General features: G+C 44.1%; 1 protein-coding gene and 2 non-coding genes across 3 annotated transcripts; all 3 read right to left on the bottom strand.

The window, feature by feature from the left end:
• Positions 1-208: 208 nt before the first annotated feature.
• LOC101481292 (histone-lysine N-methyltransferase SMYD1) lies at positions 209-6,667 on the bottom strand. The gene is made up of 10 exons (XM_004561881.6): positions 6,394-6,667; positions 4,858-5,034; positions 3,862-4,075; positions 3,639-3,769; positions 3,287-3,325; positions 2,176-2,362; positions 2,007-2,099; positions 1,733-1,896; positions 561-729; positions 209-481 (listed from the first exon to the last, which is right to left on the bottom strand). Exons 1-10 carry the CDS (start codon positions 6,528-6,530, stop codon positions 389-391), a joined length of 1,404 nt encoding a protein of 467 aa, XP_004561938.1. The 5' UTR covers positions 6,531-6,667; the 3' UTR covers positions 209-388.
• A 3,785-nt stretch (positions 6,668-10,452) lies between these two features.
• LOC111500842 (U6 spliceosomal RNA) lies at positions 10,453-10,558 on the bottom strand. Its single transcript, XR_002721270.1, has one exon. It is a non-coding gene; the product is annotated as a U6 spliceosomal RNA (small nuclear RNA).
• Positions 10,559-12,196: 1,638 nt separating this feature from the next.
• LOC111501065 (U6 spliceosomal RNA) lies at positions 12,197-12,302 on the bottom strand. The gene has a single exon (XR_002721272.1). It is a non-coding gene; the product is annotated as a U6 spliceosomal RNA (small nuclear RNA).
• Between the last annotated feature and the right edge of the window lie 1,079 nt (positions 12,303-13,381).

Genomic DNA, 13,381 nt, shown 5'->3' with positions numbered 1-13,381 from the left:
TAAACCACAGACTGTAAGTAAAAAAAGGATGTAGCAACCGTGAGTTCAGCCACTGGTTTTAGGTTTTTGGGCATCGGGGAAGACTGTGAGACTGTATTTCAACAAGAAGCAGGAGTGTCAACTTTGTCCTTGCTCGGCGAGCTGTGTAGATGCATTACTCAGGCAGATAAAATTTACACTGAATGATAAACACTAATGATGCCTGTAGTTACAGCACATGTATCTCCACTTTTATTGTACATACATGCAGCATATTGCATTACTAGCTGCAGCTTTGCAATCAGATCAATCTCTGCTCAGGGGCTGTTTGCAGAGCTTTAGGGGACTCGGTATGTACATGTCAGCGGACAGTTAAGATAGGAGCATCAGCGGTGAAGGTTTCTGGTGTTCAGTGCTTCAGTGCAGCGTCCCTCATGGTTTGGTACGCAGCCTTGTTCTGCTTGAACATCTTCAGCTCCAGCTCGGTCTGTGTGCGCATCCCCTAAAGCAAAAACAGTGAAATCAATGAATTTACAATTTATTATAGCACTTAAAGACCAAACATGTGAGTGCATTGTGACCTCCAGGTCTTTGGTGATGGCGTGGTTGGATCCATGGGTGACCATCAGGATGCGGTAGGCCTGACAGATCAGGCTGTGGCCCTCCTCAATCTGCCCTGCATGCCAGTGGGTGACACCTGCCCGCATAATGGCCATACCCAGCTGGGCGTTATTGGGGTGGTACAACTTCCTGTTTCCAAAAGCAAAGGGGGCGAAAGTCATCCAAAATCAACGTTTTAGATGCTTTACATACACACTCTAAAGCAATGAGTATATATTATAAATTATTTATTATTTGTAGATTTATTTTACATTAACTCTGAGCTCCAGCAGGATTACAGGCCAGGTTGAAGTAGTGTCTCATGCATTCATTTAAAAGGCGCTGATGTTTAGGCAGATCTGTTATGAAGTGATGGACTGTTTCAAAGCTCAGAAGCAGCAGATAAAAAGCGTTAGAACGTAGCCTTTGTTTGCAACCATTTGAGTTGTGCTCCTCCACATTGAAAGAGGCAGTTGAGGCGGTTTTGGTATCTGACTAGTATGCCACCTGGATGCAATCTAAGTGAAGTGTAGGACACATCCTACCAGGATAAGGTGCTGGGGCAAACCCAGTATACACCAGAGGTATTATTTACTTTTTCCTCAGTCTACACCAGCCTCCATGTCCAAGTTACTAACATAGCAACCACACAGCATGATGCTACCACCACCATGCTTTACTATAGGGGCAGTTTTAGCAGATTACAGGCAGGGACTGATTTTTTTTTTTTTTTTTACCTCAAAACTGAATTTTTTGCCTCATCAGGTCTAATAGTCTGGGTCTTTCCAGCTGTTCTAACAGAAGGGCCCTATTAATGAGCTACTGAGATGGCTATCCCTAATCTCTTCAGAGGAAGCTTTGTTGGAATAACCAGTTCATCGTTGCTCCCCAATCAAGACCTCAGATAGTCACTTTCTCTATGAAGAGTCCTGGTGGTTCCAAACTTCTTCCATTTCACACATGGTTTTAGACCCTAGCTCCCATGCATGACCTACCAAAGTTTAATTATGGAGGTCTGCAGAGAGTTTAGCAGACATCGGGACTCCTAAATGTGCTGTTCTGGTCTGCCTCATGGAAGCGCTTCCAGACTGGCCTCACTTCTCAAACCTGGCGGCTATGTTGATATGATACGGAGTCTATTATCAGCACTAACCTGTATCCCTCCACCATCCTGTGGGCGTAGTCTGCTGCCTTGGCGAAGGACCGCTGGTATGACAGGACCTCGCTGGCGATGCTGAGCACTCGCAGCTTGTACAGGTTAGTATCTGCCAGGACATTCTCCTGCTTCTGCAGACACTCATAACACAACTTCAGCACCTGAGAGAGGAAAGGAGAGATGCTGACTAGACTGAAGGAGTTAACGAAAGCATGGCAACAGTCATCAAGAGAGGGTTAGGTGGAAGGAAGCTGACAGGGGCGTGGTGTACCTCATTGTAATCTCCCTCAACACGTGACTTCTCAATCTTCTCCAAAGACTCCTTACTGAAGACTGTTACCTCCTTTACCTTATCCGCAGATGGCTGAGAGAATGAGAGAAAAGTCGAGGTAATAAACTGAAAATACACTTTAAAAACAGTCTAATGTTTGCCCTCGCACTTTGCTGTCTGCACCCGCTGTCATCAGGTCATCCTCGATGTGCTTGCTGCAGTGCTCACAGGTGCAGTCAAAGTGGAAACGCTCCTTTAGCTTCTTCTGGCGGTCAGCCGAAAGGTTCAGGAAGTCCACGTAGCTCACGGTCAGCTCTTCTCCCTCAGGGATTTTCCCCAGAGCCCGTAGCTCAATCCTGGGACAGAGAAGGACCGGATGGTGTTTCTCAGTCATCCAGGTCATGGTAGTCTAAGGAGCTTGAACAGAAAGTGACTGGACTTCTTTAAGTTTGGTGAAGACATTTGGTTCCATGTGTAGAGTCTCAGTAAACCCCAGTAAGGGTTTACGATGGTTATCAACCGTCTTAAGGGACAACTCTGAGGACACCACGATGCATGTAAATTGTTTTATAGCCGAGGAAACTGGACTTTGTTACCTATCTGAATATCTTGAATCCTGGAAGTTGATTAGTCCATGTTCACTATGATCTCTGCATACAAGTGTACTTTTAGAGATATGGGGCAGGTTGATCTCTTGTTTATAATCATAGAATTGTAAGGTAAAAACCTAATGCAACCCTGAGACTAGTGACGTTTTGGCTACTGTTTGGATACACTATATTTGAACTAACGTGGATATTTAGCTATATGCAACCTTAGTGGTTAACAGCCTTAGGTGGATCCTGTAGACACTGTGTTATTAAACTGAAAACTTCAAAAGTTCTTGTGGAAAAGCAGTTCACGTCTAAGAACTTCTTTAGTGCAACCAAACCTGCACAGATGCTATGAAGAGGAAACTATCCACAGAGATCAAAACTGATTTTGTACCAGGCTGTAAACATTTTTATTTCTGCTGTGAAGTTGTATATTTTAACACAAGTCCTATGGGGACTTGTGCACTTCTCGAGGGAGCCTCCAGTGGACATCACAGGAACTGCAACTCTAACCTCAGTCTAATATTTGTGTTTTTTTCCTCAGCCTCACAGGAGAAACAGAAAGATAATAAAACTGTATGTAGCGTTCTGCGTTATAGCTGGAATAAACACTGGCGTGTGTCTCTGTGTGTTCTCACTAAAGCCAGTCATATGTCGGAACGAGTGGTGAACGTCTGCAAAACATACCTCCTCTGAGAGTGGAGAGCAGAGCTCACAGCTGACTGGCTGCAAAGAAAAGAGAGAGTCAGACGTTTATACGCTGCACTCTGTTTAAAGTAAAGCATCGGTGTGGTCCACTAAATCTGCCAGACTCTGGCTTTATTACTGTACTTTACTTCCCTAATGTATGCCTCCATATATATCTGTAAATTAAGTCGTCACAAGCGCAAAAGACACATAATAAACAACTTCTTAGTGTTAGGAGGATAAAATTCTGCGTGCTTTCATTAAGATTTTTTCAAATTGTAGTGTTTTTTATGAAATGACCCTGAGAGGTTTATTTCATGATGGAGCAGGGCTCCGCAGCTCGGATACGTACTTCCCGTGGTTGAGGATGACGGTGCAGTTAGGCCAGCAGTCATGGTTGACCAGGCACAGGTTGGGAAAAAGACCCACACCCACAGCCTGCAGCCCTCTTTGGTCACTCAGGGTGAATCCATTACACTTGATCTGCAAGAACAGACACAGATGGCAGGAAGGGTAAGAAGAAGCAGGGGCAGGGCTAGGATGTTGGATTTGGTGATTAATGATGAAACACTAACGATGCCAAAGATGTGTGAGATATAGTCGACAGAGTGCTGCCTCGTCCCGTAAGACCAGTACTGAAGGAACTTGTGCACGTCAGCCCGGAGCTGCTTAAAGTCTTCGGCGGCCAGGTCGGCCACATGCTCCTGCAGTTGGTCAACAGAGATCAGCTGACTGTCGGAAGCGATGCCCGTGTCCTTGTGCATACGCCACAGCACACGAGCTGCCAAGCTGTCGCAGGAAGAAACAGGAAATTGAAGGTTCATTCATCCATGTCCAAGATTCCTGGGAATATCAGCCAGATCATAGTCCAGAACAATAAACCTGGCAGGAAACGCATGATGTAGTGCAATGATTCCAGGTGTAACTGGGATTTTGTTGTAGACACACAATTCTAAAACAATCATGTGACACAAACCCCCAGCCTGGCTGATTTATTAGCCTCAGATACCTGGAAGTTCAACCTTCTGATCATGACAGCAGCAAAGGCTTTAACCAGGTCCCCAATGACCTATTTAGACTTTGGTTAAGCTTTTTAGTTGGGTTGGTCCACCTAATTTGGAACACCCCAATTGAACCCCACCCCAAAAGAAACTTTACCTATTTAGCACGTGGCTAAAACAAAATCCAATGCCAATCTTAGCTTTAGATGAGTCACAGGTAATTTGGGGATAACAGATAAATGGGATTGCTGGTAGTAACCAAATACAAAACAAGATTGAGCACATTTGGACAAACCTTGCATTATCACATTTAACATCACTTCCGGTATTAATAAATCTTAGTTTAAGCACACTTTCTGGTACTTCGCGGCCTGTAAACAGCTCTTAACTGCAGGGAATGTGTGAAGTCTGTAAGCGTTCAAGGGGAGTGAAAATCTGTCTTTTCATACAAAGTTTATTTCCCTTCTCTTCTACAAACTTTATTTATCCAGGAAGCAAAAACATTTCAGATGTTAGCACATTTTTCGATGGTGGGAAACCCAGAGGTCTCTGTCATGCACCTTTTCTTACCGAATATTCTCGCTGGGCGCGCTGCCGAGCTTCTTGATGGCGCCACACTCCTGCTTGTGCTCGTTCCAGCACGCGGTCTGGCAGGTTCGGTCGCAGTAGTGGGCAAACTTGCACTGAGCACAGCGGTGCAGATTGGCCTTATGGCGGAAGCAGCTGTGGCACACCTGGGTGGCCAAACTGAAAGAGAAACACAGACAGGTTAATGGTAAAATCACAGAGATGAGGAGTGCTCCTATGTTCAGAGAATAATGAAAGTATGTAGCTGTTTTTCTAGTTTCCCTGATTCTCATTTCTTTATCATTCTTTAAACCTCACAGAAGTTTGCAGGTCTGTGTGTAAACTGTTTATTTAGCCCTCTGTGCCGGTCCAAAACAACGCCAAGCAGCGTTGTTAATGCCTCTCACCACTTACAGCGTCCTCAGTCTCTTTGTAGTTTTGGACAGCTCCCGCCTTACACTGTGCAGAAACCCTCAGTACATGCCTGCTTCGGTGAGCTGCCGTCTTGCAGATACGAGCTCTTATAAGGCTGTAACACTAACACTGCTACCAGATCTGTGTCTGGTATTCTAGCACATCAACAAACCAGTGTTCCCTTTAATACCAGCTGATTTTAGCCATCAGCAAATCATTACTAACCAAAGCAAACATGTAGAACGCTCAAAAAAAATCAGGAATCAGCTCCCGCCTGATCCTGAGATCCAATAACTTTAGTTCATTTAACGAAGGCATAAAATTTTTACCTTCTTGTATGAAATTACAGTTGCAGGCCCTCATCATAATATCTCATAGTTTCAATAAAGATCAAAGATTCCATGTCCTCGTAGAGGAACAGAAAAAACAAACTGGTTCTCTGGATGTTTGTTTTCCAATAATTTGCTGGATAAATCTTTTCTCTTTTACCTACATTTGGACACAAGAGTCATTTTCTATGTCAAAAGGTCAACTGTCAACTTTGGCGCCAAAAAAACAAAACCAAGCTTGAACGACTTTAAACTCAGATGGCTGCAGCTTATTCAAACCACTGAAACCAGCAAAGCAGACCACATCAATCCAGTTCCTAATGACGTCGCAATGGCCTCCTGTGTGTCCCAGTTTGACTTTTGCTGCGTTGTCAAACATCCATCCCTCTCAGATTTTCGGGGACAGGTCTGTTTTCTGTCTCCAGAGGCCAAACTAAACAGTAAGAATCAACCTGCAGATCACTGCATACCTGAAACCAACCACAATGTGCTTTTTTATGTTCCATATATGATGCTAAAAGCCGTTACACTCTCAAATCTGATCTTATATTAATATAACCTGAACGTTAAACCTTGTAAAGATGCCATAATCCTTTCTGCTGGAGCCTCCTCACATTGGATCCAGAATGTCACGCTCAAGTTCACATGACACCTCGATGGCCTTCGTGTTGCTGATGTCATAGAATTCAGAGGTCTAGAAGGAAGGTCACGACCCTGAGATGGTGACCAACGCCCACAGTCTGAGTACACCTGAGACATGTTCATGCAAAACCCAGAACGACCAGGAGACCCGTACCTGTCGAAGACCACAGCTGCAAAGCTGGGCTCGGAGAAGATCACTTCCCCCGTGTTGAGCTCTTTGGCGGCCCTCAAGCCTCGACCTTTGCTCCCGGCATCAAACAGCTCGGCTCGCTCCATGTTCCCTACAGTCATTGTGCCGGGCAAACAAAACACAGAGGAGACAGTGAGGAAGGAGAAAGCAGCCGAGGGCGGGACAGACTGAGGGAGTGCAGGACTCTCACTAACATTCGGGTGCCCTCTCTCTCTCCTCTTAGGCCGACCCCTGCAGAGGCCAAAAATAACCCTGAAGGGGTTGAACCACCTCAGCAGAGCGGTAAGAGAGGGAGGGAGGTGACGGAGGTATGAGGTGGTGCATGTGGGTACCCCTTGTTTGGGTCGGTTCCCCCAGTGGTATTTTGGTCCGGGGCAGCTGTGGCTGTCTGTCAGAGGCACATGACAGGAAACAGATTCAGTGACTTTATCTTTGCTTTTTACAGTAGAGTGGAGGTGACTGCACCCAGTTTACACTCATTAACACATAAAAGAAGATTTTAAAGTCTTCTTTTATGAAATAAATAGAAATAAAGTCACTTTAGTGTTAATTTTCATTGGAAAACAGACAGAAATACAAAGCCATGCTTCATATTTAAAACAATAAACTACATTATTCTTGTTTTAAAGTCACACCATCCACAAAGTGATGAGTCTGAAATAACTGCTGACCCAATAACCAATAAAGTGTATATCAGTCATGCTGACTGGTCACATGTGCAGATAAAAGTATTAAAAGATTCAGGACAAGTAGCGAAGAGGCAGAGCCAATGAGAAAGTGAATCCAGGTGTGAATTGTTTCATGCTGTGGATGCTGCACGCTCAGCACCAGTATGAGGAAAACGTGTATAAATGATATTTCCAGTAAATGTACATTGGTTACAGGCTGTGATTAAGGTCCTTAAAACAATACTAATACGTGGTATAGCCTGAACAACCTGATTTATCAGCATCAGCATTTAAAATGGTTTGTAAATCTAAATAAGTAAAGAAGAGACGAGAGAAACACCATTCATCTGTGCTGTGAGTATCATTGTCAGAGTTTATCCACTAGAGGGCACTCTTCAACATCCCTGTTAGCAACACAGTTCGAGGATTTGTTCCAGTTTCTTCATTGACCCTCCCATCGGCAGAGCTCCAGAGGATCTTGTGAGTACCGATTTATTCAGTCTTTCTTTGCTTTATTTTCATGAAATAATGGTGAAAAACAGTTAAATTATATTATTTCAGACTCACACGAGGCTCTCTGTGATTTTCTTTCTGTGACTGTGTGAATCAGTGATTTCAATGTTTATCTAACACACGGGTGGAGGATTTAAAGTCGGCACACAGTGTTGGTCAGTGTTGTGTTAACCGAGCACCGTTCACGCTGTACATCCGGTGACTTATTCCACTGTGAGAGGATGATCCAGCTCATCATCATAACATCTGTGCTCGCTGCATACATCAAACTGTATAAAACACCTGATTCTACAAGTGAAGGCTTTGATGAAAGAGTGAGCAGATTACTAAAAACTGTGTCAAATTCTCTCTGTTTCACATCCAAAGTGCTTTAAAACCAAACATATTGAGTTAGATTTTTCTTTAATCACTGCATTTACTATCTCATACTCATGCCTAATTTTAGAAGGAGCATTTAACATCTGGTAGAGCCCCCACTGGGACCCTCATCCTAGAAGCCTCCAAAGAAGTCCAGGTCATTGGTCCACGTCGGGCAGGCTGCGGAGCCCAGAGGAGGTGGATGCCTCAGAGGGTTTGTTACACCAGCTACACCAACCAACAAGAAATGGTTTCTTTCTGCAGTCTGATCAGCTTCCACTCTCTTCAATTTAAACATCAAACGCTTCATGAACTAAAACATTTACTTCTCTTTCGTTCAGCCTCTCACTACAACCACATCCAGCTCCTACCAGGAGTCACAGGAGGAGCTGCTGGAGGTCTCACAGGGCCTGGATCAGCTTGCGGAGGTGCCATCTCCTGCTGCTACTCCTCACAAGGCTCCCCTTCCATCTTTGGTGGCTCCTCCACCATAACCGAGCAGTTCCTGACCTCGTCCAACCTGAGCCCTGGTTTCCACTGCCAGACCAGATGAGGTGAGCCAAAGGTGTTTAGTCTTCACGTGGGTTTGATCAAGCCTGCTGTGTACACAGGTTTCACCTTTAAGCTGCTCTGTTCTCACAGTATAAATGACGTTCATACTTTGAGATCTACGTGTGATGAGTTACACAAAACTGATCGGGGTGGAGTAGCTGCAGCAGCAGCAGGCATCAAGCTCAAAGATGTCAGCTGACGTTCTGGACGAGGGGACCGACCCACCGTCATCACCTCCAATTCTTCCCCCCTTCCGATGCAGACGGTGGGTCAGCTGCAACGCGCAGAGATGACCTGATGCTGCCGTCTGCATTGGCTTACTCTGACCCTACTCACCCATCCCTGTTGCTTGTCACGTGTTTCCATGGTGTTATGGTGTGAAGATTTTTGTGCTGAGGAGTTTTTGTTTTCTGTTCTCATACTGATCCCCTATCAGGAGCTCAGTCTGAGCAGAGTTCTCTTTTTTCTCCTCCACTGCCCTTTTGTGTTGTACATTTCATTGTTGTTCTTTACGCTACCTGTTCTGACCTGTCTCCCCAATGTGAAGTTTGTGTAATGTATGTATGGTTGCAAGAGGTCCAATTTTGCTGCAGGCAACTGCAAGTCACAAATAAAGGCTTCATCAAATCAAATCATCGACATGGATATCACCAGCACAGTGACATGTCTCCAGACTCCTTTTTAAAAAAGAAAGAACTATTTGCCATCTTTGTTTACAGTTATTTCCACCACAGTGATAAGAAAGAATTTATTAGTCCCAGAAATTCACTTTGTTATAGCAGCAAAGTAGAAAGAGAAGGAATAAATCAATAGATGCAGCATACCGAAGAACAATAATAACAATAATGCAAAAACAGAAGAAAATATAAAATATACAAGGTAGAAGAAATATTTAGACATGCATGTAAACAACAACAAGACAAGCTCAACAGGTCAAACAGTGCAAACATGATTGAATTACAATTACACCTGATTTGATAACAGAGTTCACTTCTGTGTGATTTCAGCTCAGACCAATTTTTGAGATATTCACAGTCATATGATGGAGTTCAATTAGAAACATCAGTGTCAGTGATGGAGGTCTTTACACTCCACCACACATTTCAGATATTAAGTCACACTGAGGAGTCGGTCCGTGGCCTCCATGTCAGGAGGAAACACTGCAGAATGAGAAGGACATTTTCTACAGACACACTTTATCACTGCTTACTACAGGTTAGCTCAGTCGTCTGAGGAGAGTCAGGCCGAGCGTGAACGAGTCTATAAAGAACTAAACATAACAAATGTTACAGAAATCTGCTGCCGTTTTAACCTTTAAGCATATTTCAGAGCCTCAATTTCTCCATTTCTTTAAAGATAAATCAGTACTTCAGCTTCGCCCTGAGGCTGTTCTGTACTTCTGAGTATCTAAGTATTTGTGTACTTCTGGTCCTGGCACAGGACTGAAGCATTATCCACACTAACCCTATCTTCAGAGACCAACAGGATATAAAAACTTCATTAACTCTGATCAAAGTTTACATTTCAATTCAGAGCGTTTAAGTGTCCCCTCTCTCTCTTTTAACACGCACTCATTAATTTTATAAATATTTTAATAATATAAAAATATTACTTAACTGCTGTTAAACACGTTTCTGAGCACCGAACCAGCCTCTGATCAGGAACGTTTACAGCATAATGTGCGGCTTTAAACTTCACACTGATCTCATGTTACAATCCTGCTGTGATCTCAGTAAAAGTCGTGCAGGAGAAGCAGAACTTAGCATGTGGACAAAAATCCTAAATCTTAAAATTTAAATGTTTCGGCACCGCTGCCATCGCCTGCTTGTGTACCACCAGGGGGCGGAGTCAGAGGCACTTCCTGCATGATTTAACTTTACAGTCAGTCAGCTAAAGAATGATTAAACACAGATTTTGTGCGTGTTTTAAAAGGGAAAATGAGGAACGCTTCACGAATTTGCGTGTCATCCTTGCGCAGGGGCCATGCTAATCTTCTCTGTATCGTTCCAATTTTAGTATATGTGCTACCGAAGTAACACGACAGCTATAAGGACCCGGGAGCTATTTAAAGCCCTCCGTCACGGAAGCTGTCTGAGTCACGGTTACAGTGGGAAGAGGCTTAAACTGCGTTTAAACTGATGGGAAACTGCAGCAGAAACACGTCTGGGTGCTGCTGGGTCGGTTATACATCTGTAAGAAGACACAGAGGCTCAGAGAGCGCCAGTCTGAGTCTGTTCCTCATTCTCTGCTTTCACTTTGAGCCCGTGAGACACACGGAGGCATTGTGGGTAATATACACAAATCGGTTGTACTCACACGCTGCTGATTGGACGGCTGAAGGCAGAACATTACTCATTACCACTTGGTGGGAAATTCGGCACATAGTATATTTCAGAATCTCAGCTTATTGTGGGCAAAAACACTGATCAGCTCCTTCAGGCTGCGGAGGTCGCGGACAAACAGACTCCAGGACAGCTTGTACAACAGCGCAATAGCCCTAATCAATGCTAACAGCTGACAGCAGCCAATCAGGTCCAAGCTGACCTGAATATCTGCCTTTATGGACAATAAAAATAATACTAATAATGTGCAATAAAAATATACACTCATTCTTTTTATTTATTAAGTTACTGTGTTGTGTTCTCTTGTTTGTGTTGTGTTGTACGTATTGCCAACGTGGGACAGTTTTGCAATTTCGTTGTACTATTGCACTAGGTATGACTGCAACGACAATAAAGCGTTATCTCTTATCTCTTAAAACACCAGCCGCAGTTCCAGTGGCTGCCTCAGGGCGTCGCTGTGTGGACGCGAAGCTGAGGAGTGTGACTGCAAGAGGAGGAAATCAGCCGCATCACCAATCTCATTAAAATTATCAGTTACTTCTGATCAAAGCATTAACAACGTCACAAAGATGACTCATGACAGCCTGCACTAAACTAGTTGGACCAGGTTACAAACCGGCGTAGAATATTTGTGAGATTTTCAGGTTTATGTCGGTTTTCTTCTGGACTCTCCACCATCTGACCCTAGAACTGAAGAAGCTTCTCGGGTGAGAGGTGAAACGTCTTCAAGCAACTTAAAGAAGTCCAGACTCTTTTCTTTCCAAGCTCAGTAGACGTCGGTTTTCTTCCCACAATCCCCGCCTGAAGGAGGACCGGTGACTGTGAAAGACTTTAGCTCAGCTTCACTAACATTTGAAGAACTGGGCAGTTAAAAATTGTGCTTTTAATTTTGAAATGTAGGTCAGAAAAAACACATTTATTACAGCAAATGAACATGCTCTGTATTAATTCACAAAAGACAAACTCGTACATTTGCAAAATACGGCTTCAAATATTATTCTAGCTCCACAACCTCCTGAGGAAATCGGCTCACACTGTGGGAAATATTTGAACTTCATGTTTTTTATTTCAGACTTTCGGCTGGGATGCTACATGAGGGCTGCAAAGCTCTGCAGAGCAGAAACTCTCTGTCACCAACAACCATCGCCGAATTTATTAACCCCCCCCTGCATAATTCATGTACAACGTTGGGGTTGATATAAAACTCGCTTTATTGATTACAAACCAAAGACACAGTAATTTAGCTAAATATTGAACGAAGTCTGGCGCGCACAGGAGCTACAGTCAGTCAGCTAAAGAATGATTAAACACAGATTTTGTGCGTGTTTTAAAAGGGAAAATGAGGAACGCTTCACGAATTTGCGTGTCATCCTTGCGCAGGGGCCATGCTAATCTTCTCTGTATCGTTCCAATTTTAGTATATGTGCTACCGAAGTAACACGACAGCTCTAAGGACCCGGGAGCTATTTAAAGCCCTCCGTCACGGAAGCTGTCTGAGTCACGGTTACAGTGGGAAGAGGCTTAAACTGCGTTTAAACTGGTGGGAAACTGCAGCAGAAACACGTCTGGGTGCTGCTGGGTCGGTTATACATCTGTAAGAAGACACAGAGGCTCAGAGAGCGCCAGTCTGAGTCTGTTCCTCATTCTCTGCTTTCACTTTGAGCCTGTGAGACACACGGAGGCATTGTGGGTAATATACACAGATCAGTTGTACTCACACGCTGCTGATTGGACGGCTGAAGGCAGCAGAACAAAAGCCGACTCAACAACCCTCCTCCCACCCCCGACTGACCTTCACCCGCCCTGCAGGCTGGGAGAGAGACACCATCAGGAGGCGGGAGGAGAGAGAAACCCGGCCCTGCTGCACTCAAACAGAAAGACCTCCACAGGGTCTGGATCTTGCATCAGGACTCAGATATGGAGATTTTTCTGAATCCCAGCAGGACCTGGACTCATTCTGCTGCTGACTGCCTCTGAAACAGCTCCTGATCTGGCCTCTATTTTAAAACCTCTCTTAATTATTGTTATACTGAATGCTGCCTCTGAACATTAAGTGTATGTGTGGACTAAAATCTGCTTTGCTGTCTTTATTTTCCTGCGTTAAACTGAAGGAGGAAGTCTGCTTTTGTTTAAATGATAAAAACAAAACCTGCAGCTCCACCAACCTGCCACACAAGGGCGACACTGAGATATAAGAGTCTCTGATTTAAGACGACAGACCTCACCAGACTCCGTATAAAAATTGTAATATTTAGCAATCTCAGGGCATCGCTGTCTGACTGCAAGCTGCATAGTGGGAGTGCGAAAGGAGGAAATCAGCCACATCACAGATGTCCATTAAAAGTATAAATTACTTTGATCAAATCATTAACAAGGTCACAAAGATGACTCATGACACCACGGAGTAAACCAGTCGGGTCAACCTACAAATCCAGAATAAAATATTGATCAGACTTTCAGGCTTATAACGGGTTTCTTCCCACAATCTCCCATCTTAAGGAGGACAGGTGATGGTGAACG

The sequence above is a fragment of the Maylandia zebra genome, linkage group LG7 (genome assembly GCF_041146795.1).
Source record: "Maylandia zebra isolate NMK-2024a linkage group LG7, Mzebra_GT3a, whole genome shotgun sequence".
NCBI lineage: Eukaryota > Metazoa > Chordata > Actinopteri > Cichliformes > Cichlidae > Maylandia > Maylandia zebra.
This window is presented reverse-complemented; position numbering and strand designations above follow the sequence as displayed.